General features: G+C 52.7%; 1 protein-coding gene across 4 annotated transcripts in view; it reads right to left on the bottom strand.

The window, feature by feature from the left end:
* Positions 1–472: 472 nt before the first annotated feature.
* The window catches only part of TSC22D3 (TSC22 domain family, member 3), a 65699-nt gene continuing 55321 nt past the window's right edge, over positions 473–10850 (bottom strand). Inside the window, exons 1-3 of one of the 4 annotated variants that reach the window (XM_004685689.1) lie at positions 3814–4140; positions 3055–3106; positions 481–1965 (exon numbers count right to left, since the gene is read on the bottom strand). In XM_004685689.1, the coding sequence (XP_004685746.1) occupies positions 1735–1965; positions 3055–3106; positions 3814–3935 (405 nt within the window). In that variant the 5' untranslated portion in view covers positions 3936–4140 and the 3' untranslated portion in view covers positions 481–1734. Of the gene's footprint in view, positions 1966–3054; positions 3107–3440; positions 3642–3813; positions 4141–10850 lie in introns of those variants that run through there. The other 3 variants (XM_004685690.2, XM_004685687.2, XM_012727205.1) reach the window with 3 other exon arrangements.

Raw genomic sequence — 10850 nt, forward strand, 5'->3', positions numbered from 1 at the left:
GGTGGTATTAAGGAGAATGCACTAAGCGATCTCCATGGACATTTTCAGAAAAGGGAGCAGGCCCACATGTATTCATTTGGTTCTTCCCTTCATGCTCTTTCACATATATGCTCTGCCTTTTTCTTTTGGGTCACCTTTGGGGTCTTTCTACCTAGTCACCCCCTAAAGTGAGGTTGGGTCAACAGTTACCTTGCCACCCACTCCAAAGCTGTCACATGAAAAGAGCGGGACAGAGGCGACTACATGGATGTGGGGCTGAGTCTCATTGTACCAGAACAGGGAAACCTGTGTTGTCTCACTTCCCTCACCTGCACGCCGGGTATCGTGAAAGTTACAGCTTATGGGTACAGCCTGGCTCTGCCGCTCAGGGGGACTCATGAATGCCCAGTGGGTCAGAAAAACAGCACCTCTAACTATGCTAGGTCCTCCTACCACCTACTCCATTTATACTCAGTCAGACACCAGGGTTATATTTAGAAAAAAAAAAGAGCAAAGTTTATTGAAAGTTCAAGCTTACATTAAACAATCAAAACCCGAATCCTGTAGACATACATCATCAGGATAAGGTGTCAGAAAGTGGAATTCACTGCTACAGAACCCTCTGGAGACAGGCTTCTTGAACACATCACCCAGGCACCGTGGGGTCAAAGCCATTCCCTCGTCTAGCCCTTGTCAAGAGGACACCAGCAAAATGATCTCTGTTCACCTGAAAGTTTTCCACCAGCATTAAGAAAAAAGTTTTTGAAGGACACTGTGAAACGCCAACTGATCTCCTCTCAACCCCATTCTATGTAGTCAGCACCAGTGAATGGTGGGTTTGGCGTTCAAAAGAGGACCTTATGTGTCTGCAGGGGACAGATGGGACAAGGGTCACAGCAGCAAGGCATCGTGGCTGCGTTCAGAGGCTGGTCCCCTGCTTCCCTTTGCTCTTCAGACTTACTTAACCTAGAGGACAAACTGGATCAACTTGGTAAATGAACACAGTCAACAGGGACCAGTCAGTACGCCCGAAGCTGGTTAGGCCCGTCAACGCTTAGATGTATGTGTGTATGTATACAACCTACACTAAGATATAGATCTAGCCCTATGGGTATATATACGCATGGATGGCTATATAGAAAAACTAAGCCAATACTAACCAAACAGAACTTTGTAAGCGGTCATCCCAAAGCCATAATCCCACACTGGGCTGTGCACAAAGCCATGCATTATATCATATTAACCAACAGAAGGCGGACTTGGCTCAATCTCTCCCATCTGGGACCCTGTCGAGACAGGGTAGAAGAGAGAGGTTGCCTCTGCTTAAAACACAAGTGGCTTCTCATAGGAACAGTCGTTGTCAGATGAAGCTGTTGAAGATGTCCATGGAAATGAAACAGACCCCTTATACTTTCTGGAGCAAACTGGCATTACATCTCAAACTACCTTTCTCCTTTGCCAGTTGTGGCTAAGTTGCCCAGGCCCTGGGAGCCCCCAGGGCGCGATGGCATTGAGAGGCTCACTGGCTTGGGGTGGCAAGGCCCCAGTGCAACTCAGCCTCCAGAGACCTGCTCTTTGTCAGGGGTCTGTCACTGGAGTGGACCCAGGTGGCCATGTCCTTGGGACATCTCTTGGCACCAGCTATGCTAGGTGTAAAGTTCTCCACGTGAGATGACGCTTGGGGAGCCAAAAACAAACTGGAAAGAACTAGGTAGAACAAGTTTAGTGGCTCTGCCCACCTGAGGACAGAGCCACTTACACCGCAGAACCACCGGGGGCCTCAGGAGCTTGTGGGGCCTCAGGAGCGGGCTCTTCGGGGCTGAGGCGGGACTGGAACTTCTCCAGTTGCTCTGGGCTTGCCAGGGTCTTCAAGAGGGTGTTCTCACGCTCCAGCTGGGAGTTCTTCTCCACCAGCTCTCGGATCTGCTCCTTCAGGATCTCCACCTCCTCTCTCACAGCATACATCAGATGGTTCTTCACCAGATCCTACACAGACAATCACACCAGAGGGAATCACACCAGAGCTATGCATTGGCCACCACAGCCCCCACCAAAGCACCTTCACTCTGCGGCAGAGTGCCCACGCTGTCCTCTCACCACTGACCGTCGGCCTGCCTCTTGGCTCCCTGCTCAGTCTTCTTGTAACCTGATTCAGGAGACCGGAAGCATTGGAGCCAGCCAGGTCTGAGCGGGGCGCCAGGCTTTGAACTACAGAGCAGCCCCCATGCCCGCAAGTTTCTGATGGTGCTCAAAACTGGCCGCTAAGGAACCGCCTGGATGAAACTCCTGCGGGCAGCTGATGGTTTGCTATGTACTCATTTTCGTGTTAGGTCCTGCTCTGGCCAGGATCCCAGGGCCGACCTGCAAAGCACCCTGTGCGCTGTGACCACTCTACACATCTTTACCAAGAGCATAACGTGAGCGATGGCGGGGTCTCCTCGCCATGCAACCCAGCACACTGAACAGCAGCTGCCCTGCGGCCCAGCCAGGCAAGATGTGGGGCCTGAAGGAAGGTGTGGGCAACTGGACTTGCTGCATCCTTGAGGAACTATGTCCTTAGGTCCCAGGGCACAATTAAGTGGATGCTACCGGCTGCACGCCTTAACCCCTGCAGCCATTTTGGCAGCTCAGTGGAGTATGACCTCTACCATGGAGGGAGAAGAGGTGGGGGGCTTTGCTTCCTGTTTCCTCCCAACTCCTGACCCCAGCTGGGTCTCTGCAGAGGCACTGCATTGCGCATGTATCCAATGAGCTCTGGGCCCTGCCAACTGCAGGAGGCAGATAAATGCTAGTGTCCGAGTTCCCCACACAACACCGAGCCCAGGAGGGCGCCAGAAGCTGCTGCAATGCCCCTGCCCTCAGGGTGGGAGAGGGAGGAATAAAAGAGGGGATCCCAGCCAGGTCAGACTGGAAATGCCCTAAGGGGGGGCCACTGGGAGGGACTTTGACTCAAGGTCTCTAAGGGGACAGAAGAAGCAGGCTTTTGGCTCTGGGACCCACCCGCTCAGGCCTGTCCCATGTTACATAAGCAGCAGCAAGGTCTGAGGATGGGTATGACGCAGTGATGCCACTTACCATGGCCTGCTCGATCTTGTTGTCTATGGCCACCACGCTGGCTCCGGAGGCACTGCCAAGACAAAAAGAGAAGCAGCCACGTTACCTACTCGCTTCCACTCTGACTCCCTGGCAGCTGTGGTCAAAGTCCTCCATCTGCCCCTGCTCCTCCTCTCTTCCACCTCCGTGGTCCGGGGTACCGTGCAGCCTGTCCCCAAGTCCCTCCCTGGCCCCTGCAGGAAGCTGCACCTCCCCACCCAGGCTAGCTCCCCGCCGCCACCCAGAGACCCGCGTGGAGCAGGGCGCCGGCGGGTCACTGGGCGCAAGGACCAATGTGGCCTGCTGGGCCAGCCCAGGCGGGCGACGTGCAAACAATGGGGCCGCCCAGAAGGTCGGGGCGAACCTACCCAGCTCCGAAGCTAGCTAGGAATTCCTTCCCAGCTGGTAAGCTTCCGGCCTGCTCCTCAGCGGTGCTCGGCGCGCCACCAGCCCCCTGCCCAGCGCGGCCCAGCCCGGCCCCGCCGCCCCTCTGCACCGGCTGCCTCTGCCTCGGGCTGCAGCAGTTCGTTTTCACGGCGCAGCGGCCGCAGGGACGCTCCGACGGCGACGGATCCCAGCGCGGCGGTGACCCCCCTTCCTGCGTCCCCTCCCCCCGCCCCTTCCCAGGATGCTGCACCGCGGGGAACGGGGACGGCGGCGCACTGCTCGCTCCGAGATCCCGCTCGCAGCCCAGCCCCCCGCGGGCACTGGGTCGACTGGGGAGCTGGGACCAGTGGTTACCTGTTATCCAGCTTAACGGAAACCACATCCCCTCCAAGCAGGGAAGAGAAGAAGGAGATGTTGAAATTGTGCAGTTGATAAACCGCCACCTCCATGGGGGTCTGATACATTTCGGTGTTCATGGCTCGGGCTGCCGGGGAGCGCTGGCCGGGCTGGGCGGACTGGGAGGGCTGCGGAGCTGCGCGCGGGGCTGGGCTGTGCGTCCTGCCTGGGGCTAGGAAGGGGTCGAAGGCTGCCGCGCAGAGCCAAAGCCGGTCAGAGCTGAAGGAAGTGACTCGAGGGGTGTCACCTAGTGTGTCACAAACTCCAAGGCCGCCAGTCCAACCCAGACTCGGAGATATTTCGGCTCCTGCTTCTTTATATAGGAGGAGTCGGCTGCGTCACATGGCGTCAGGGGCCATGCAAATGAGTCCTGTACCGAGCTTTGTGGCCCAGTTAAACCACATCCCCTCCCTGAACCTTAGGCTGGGACTGTAAACAGTTCAGCACTTTCTTGTGCCAACTGGCATCTGCAAAGAGGGCTCTGGAGATTGGTAAAAACCAAACTGGAGCGGATTCGAGAGAAATAAGTCCAAATGCCAGAACAGGAGGTTGAAAGCATTAAGTAGAGGACGGAGTTGGTTTTGAAAGCTCTTCTTGAGGTGTCAGCCAATCTCACCGCCCCCCCCCCTCACCCCATGGCTTTGCAGTGCTGTGGCACGCCATAGTGCCTGGTTATAGCACCCTACCATCAGGAACGGCACCTTCTTCCTAGTCTCTCTCATGCACACACATACTTTGTCACCTGCATGTCTCCTCACCTTTCCCTAGCTGCAGTACCTAGCCACTCACCTCCTTTGCATGTCTCTGTTCATGCTGTTGACTCATGCACAGATATGTGACATGCACCGGACCATGCACAGGTCTGAGTTAATCTGTGCATGCCAGTGGGCACAGATGGAGGAGAGGGTGTTCAGGAATTCAGATTAGTTGGGGAACATGTACCAGGGAGAAACTGGGGGGGTGGGGATTAGGGAGTGGGCAGGTGAACACAGGCCGTTCCATTTGCAAAGGGCTGTCAAACAGAAGTCTCCAAGCCACCCTCTACTGCACTAGCCCAGGTAACCTTTTCTTCTTTGGTCTCCACACCCTACTGTGCCAAGACAATACATTCAACTTGATGCAAGATCACATGATACTATCTTTAAAAACAAAATTTCAATACTTTACTAGCGGCAACAAAATTACAAATCCAGTCTTTATATATAACCCAGACCAGGAAAACACCTGCCTTTGGATGGGTCCAGCTATACTTAGGGTCAGAGAACATTCCGGAACCAACAGATCCCAAGTAAAAGCAAAACGAGGTGATTTTTTGCCTTGCAATAGTTACATGTTTCCGTCAAAATATATTTTTAATTTTTTTCAGCCTTAAACTTAGAAAAAAAAAAAAAGGCATCTGAGGCTTGATATCCTTTCCTCCCGCTTTTTCCTTAGTGCGCCATCTGGTGGCCTGAAGCAGAATTGCAGCAGCCAGAAGGCACAATCTAGACAGTACCAGGGACAGGTGATAACAACTGCGTTATTCGCACCATCTCAGGGCCATAAGGAGGATATTGGGTTCCACTACATATATAATAGTTTGGATGAAGTTATGGCCAGTGCCCATGAATCTTATGTGATTCAAACAAATACTGAACGCAATCGTGCTATTGGAAAAGTACTGGAGCCTCTTATCAGCAAAGAAGGTAATTATTATTTGCTTCAGGATATTTCTCCTAACCAGGTGCCTGGCACTGACACCCTGGCAAGGCCCCAGCTAACCCTGGTCCGAAGGCCCTGATATTTTCTCCAGACTGCCAGTGCACCTATGCTGTTGAATGGCCGGTATTTCTCACAATGACTTGGGGATCTCACTGGATCCCACCAGTGCTAACATGTGGACAGGACCATTCTGTTTGCAAAGAGCTGACAAACAGAACTATCCAAGTAGCCCTACTGCACTAGCCCAGGATGGTGTTTTCCTTCACCCCAGTTTAGATGGGAGACCATCCCAATCTCACGCTATTTGTTAACTTTGGGCCCTAAGGTTTTCTGAACACGGTGTTTGCACTAAGCTCCATGGAGTATACAGAACAAAGTTCATACTGTATTTATAGGTTATCAAGAACATTAGCCGAGAAAAAACAACACCACCTTCTTAGCTGAGGAGCGTAATTGATACTGAATTCCCTCATCTATTCATCTGCTCTTTGCACCACACAGGTCCAGGAAGAGTCTCTGGGTTGACCTCTCCTGGGTTTGCTAATCTTTCCTAAACTAAATATTGCTACCCACCCCGAGATTCCAAGGAGGTGATAAAATAAAAGGGAGAGAGATAAATTAACTGGGTTGGATGGGAAAAAACACCAGGAGAACAGGGCGTAGGACAGGGACGGAAAGACTCCTTCAGTGAGAGGCCCTTATAAGGAGACATAAGAAGCCAGGTAGTTTAGGGGGGAAAGGAAAAGAGGATACACTTGCTCTTCAGACTGCCTTGGTATTGTATGTTCATTATACTTGAATTTAAAAAATAAACTGTATTCGAGACCCAACAATAATAGCTATGGACCAGACACTGCTGGCTGTGCCTTGTACAGGTGAAGAAATGGACAGTCTGAGGCTACCTTGTCGACAATGGCACAGCTAAGAAAATGCAGAGCTGAGAGTCCAACCTGGGTCTTCTTGACCTCGAGAACAAGTTTGGTTTTAAGATGCTTACAAGGGGACCAGGGAATAGGTCTGTTGCATGTGGGCGTCAAGGCAGTTGGGGTTGGGCTGCAAGTAGAAGGAAAGTGGCAGGAAACAAGGGCGAGAGGCAGGAGAAAAGCCGCCAAGGTGCCTGCAGTTCCTACTCAACAGCGATCAGCCAGCTTTTTGGACATTCACAGTTCAGGAACACAGCACTGGGGTGCCAGAAGAATAGCCAAAGCTTCTGAGTGAATTTTATATGGCTGTGCTCACCCGTTCACCCATGCTGTTTGAAAAGGCAGCCCCACCATACTCAGAGGTCCCTCTGTCTTAAGGAAACAGCCACTGAACCATCTAGCTTCCAGACCATGCAGTCCCGGACAGGTAACAGCCCCAATCCTTTAAGGAGTCTTGCAGTGATAACCCCAGTCTAATCAAACCTCCAGTTCTGAGGGGCCTGCCATATGCTCCCTGTCATACACCCCCACCTCCACCCCTCCTGCTGTGCTCAGCTTTTTAGGACAATGAAGTCGTGGAGAAAACAAGTTCCTATCAGGATTTCGTTAAGAAAACAACCTTAGCCCACACGCAGTCAATCTCTGGGCCTCTCTAAACCTATAGCTGGCCAGTGAGAAGTGTTCACCCTGTTGCCCTGTGATCCTCCATGAGTAAACAACACGCTGATCCCAGGATCCTGGGCTAGCCAAGGAAGACAATGGAAGTAAGTGTCCTTGGAAAGGCATGCTCAAATAACAAGGGCATGAAAGTTCCGGGGTGAAATAACAAGGGCAGGGAAGTTAGTGGTGAAGATGGAGGAGGTTTTCTGTGCAATCCTGGCCACATGGGAAAATTCCTCTGGCTGCACCAAACCTTGTTATGAGCGGAAGTCAATGCTGGACAAGGCATCTGTGATCTGACCTAGCTTTTCTGAGCAAGGTGTTGATCCACAAGGACCTAAGTGTCCTCGTGTCCTGTGGTAGTGGGCCCCTGGCAGGAAAGTGTGGCCAAGGGATTCAAAAGCTCGTCAACCCCAATGTGTGTGTTTCCAGACCTCCTTTCCTCCACCCTCCTGTACAGACAGCTCTGGACAGCACCCAGCTGAAAAGTGAGGTCTTTTGCCTGCAGCCTGTCAGATCTAGTGCTAGGACCACAGGATTCTGCAATTATATGGACAGAGCTGGCCTGCCTCACTCAGGAGTGATTTTCTAGATGGAGGAGTACAGGATAAGGACTCCAAGAGCAGCTCCCTCCATTTTAGGAGACCCTGGAAGCCAACTTGTTCCCCTTGAGGTAGAAGTGTCTTAGCATGCTCACCAGTCTGTTCCCCTTCAAAAGCCAGACTCTTCGGGACATGAGTCTTTCCTACTCCAGTTCCCACAGAGCAGTCTGGACCACAGAACCCACGGGCCAGAACCCGTGGGCAGGATCTCAGCACGCGGGCAAGGAGTGGGGAGCAGACTGGGGGTGGGTGCGGTAGGTTAGGGTGGCGATTAGGGAGGACATCTCACTTCCCTTTTTGTCACACTTGAAGCATTGTGTACCACACGGCCCAAAGGAAACTATTTATAGACAAGTCTTCCTTATTTTCTACAGGGAACGTTCCACCCAAAGATTCGGCAACCTTGCCAGCAAAACACAGGGTCTTATGTCAGGAGAGGCGGAAAAAGACACGATGCAAGAGGTGCGAGACAAGCTACAAAACAAACACTGGGTTAGGAGCTGGCAAAGGAAATCAAAAAGGATATTGAGCACTGGAGCGTTAGCGCAGTTAATGGGACGGCTGAAAAACAGCCCTCCCGGCTGGGCTGACTCTGCCACCACCGGCCCCCTTCCGGCTGAGGCTCTGTGTACTGATTACTTACTTGTCCCTTTTTCTGAAGAGGCTGGGGGAAAAAGAAGGCTGAAACGCCATCATTTAATCTGTGCTTGCTGCTGTCTTATCTTCTCTCTTTCCCTCGGGTCCCACTCCAGTGGGGAATATTCTAGACGGAAGGCTCTTGCCACTTACAGGGTTACTCTGGTTTTATGGAAAATCCCCAAAGTCCAGAAGAAGGGAAGCAAGAAGGAAAGACGGTGACAGAGAAAGTGCCTTGTCCTCGGTGGGTCATGTGAACTGCCCTGTGTGGCTGGGGTCCAGAGCCCCGACTTTGAGGGCAGGAAAATGGGAGGAGGAGGCAGGAGGCTCTGGTGGGAGGGAGGGAGCCCCAGAATCCTAGTGGAGATGGACATGCTATGGACGAAACAGCTCCAGCAGCTGATTTGGGCCCACGCCTGCCAGGGGATGATGGCAGGAGTGATGAATTGTGTCTTTCAGCTCCCTCCAGGACAGGGTCCCATGTGAGTGTCATAAACAATCTCTGAGTGACACCAAGGATGACAGGCAGAACCAAACCCCATTTGACAGGGCTTTCTTCCCCTCCCACCCGCATTCAGGCAAGTCAAAAACTGTTCTTGTCAAATGCCCTCCATCACCCCAACCTTGATGGCTAACTACGGTGGGGGCTGGAGTGGCAGCTGAGGTGGGGGCTGGGAGCTGCCGGTACAGAGTCTCAGCAGGGCTAGAAGTACTAGCAACATTGTACAAGAATGCAGTTGAGCTCAGTGGATCTTAAATTTCGTGAATCTTGTGTCAATATTTATGCCTGTCTCCCTTCCCCTTATGCCTTGCAGCTGGGAAAATTGACCTCCATAATTTTTCCTAGTCCTCGTCTCATTTTCCACCCTTCCCATTGCCCATCTAACAAGTACAACATAGGTAGTCCCGAACAAAGAGCTTTCTAAAATGAACTTTGGTGAATGGAATCACCTCTGCATCCCCCTCTGCGCTACCTGCCAGTGTCATTCAAATCAACTCAGAATCACCCACACGCCTGTTCAATGTGCAAGGCGCAACTGAGGGAAATTTTTATAAAACAAACTGGTAGTACACGTCAAGAAGTGTGCTCCCTTCCAGAATATTCTGGGCAGGTGTGTGGCAAATTCATCAGTTTCCTTACTGGTTACATCTCAGTGAAATGCTGGCTTCAGAAAAACAACAACAACAACAGAGTTTATGGATAGTTGGGAGGGAAATGTGGGGGTCCAGAGGACTACACCACTGACAATCTGGGGCCTCACTTGACTCCTCAGAGTGGGGCAGTGCTTTTCCTCTCCTTGCCTCGCCTTGACTTTTGGCCCATGCCCACAGAGATGGAGATAACACAGCAGCCACATCAGCTTTGCAGTTTCTGTGGCTTCTCTGGCAAATGTCAGGGTCCCTCCCTCACCCAGATTTCCTTCCTTAACCCCCAGGGTTTGCAAACCAAGGGGACAAAGCACAGTTCTCTGCTCTTTGTCCTTTCCTTCAAAGAAGGGGGGTGTATGTTTAGCATTGTGTGTGTGAGTGTGTTGTGGGGGGGTCACCTCTACCTGCCAGTAGCCTCTTGACCTTCCTTCTTTGACTGTCACCTCTTGCTTTTACCCTTGTTCTGTCTTGCCCTCCCAGACCAGGTGTGTATCTTCAGGCAGTAAACAGCGCCCCGCCCCATGCACCCCCCCTCCCCAGTCACAGCCCACCTGCTGGGCCCCCCGTTGGGCTCAGTGCAGTTGTCACAGGCTCTGAAAAAGGAAGCTCAAGAACTAAGAACAGTGGCCTCTCTTCACATTTGTTTGTCTGCTCCAGCCCTTCAGCAGCCTACTAGAGCAGGGACACACTGGCGGGGACTCCCCTTGTCCCTCTGCCCTGTGGAGTCGTCCCAAAAGCCAAACTGGCAAGCCATTTTTTTTTCTGAGTTGCCAGGGTTACTTTGAGAGGTATGCGAAGGTCTTGGGGCCACTGGTACTGCTTGGAAGATGAGGCCCTCGAGGAGGATCTCGCTGGGGGTTGGAGCCAGCAGGCAAGGGGTCTGTGGGGAGGTCGGGGGCTCCAAGGTGGAGCACCTGGCTCCATTGTGGGCCCCTTGCTATAGAATGGGTGACCTTTGAAGTGGCACAGGTTCCCTGGGAAACAAAATGACGGTAATAATGCGGGCCTCTTCAGGCGCTCAGCTCTGGGGCGATGATGGGTAGGCATTATGAGCCTCCCGGGGGCCCTCACATTGTGCTCCCCAGGCCCTCGCTTACCTCATAGCAGAGCTATTCACCCTGGGCTCACTTGAGGCAGCTCCTTGATCCTCTGTTGTGGGACTCTATGACTTGTGAAGAGGGGCTCTCTCAGCAGATTGCAAAGGGGCTGCCAGGCCCTCCCCATCCCCACCCCCCACCTTGAACTTCCTGGATGGAAAGAAGGCAGCCCAGCTGGAGTGGGGGCAGTGGCTGGAGGGGGGGTGCAGTGTGGAGTGGGGGGGGGC

Source organism: Condylura cristata, unplaced genomic scaffold, assembly GCF_000260355.1.
Source record: "Condylura cristata isolate star-nosed mole 26May11 unplaced genomic scaffold, ConCri1.0 scaffold00019, whole genome shotgun sequence".
NCBI classification, from domain to species: domain Eukaryota; kingdom Metazoa; phylum Chordata; class Mammalia; order Eulipotyphla; family Talpidae; genus Condylura; species Condylura cristata.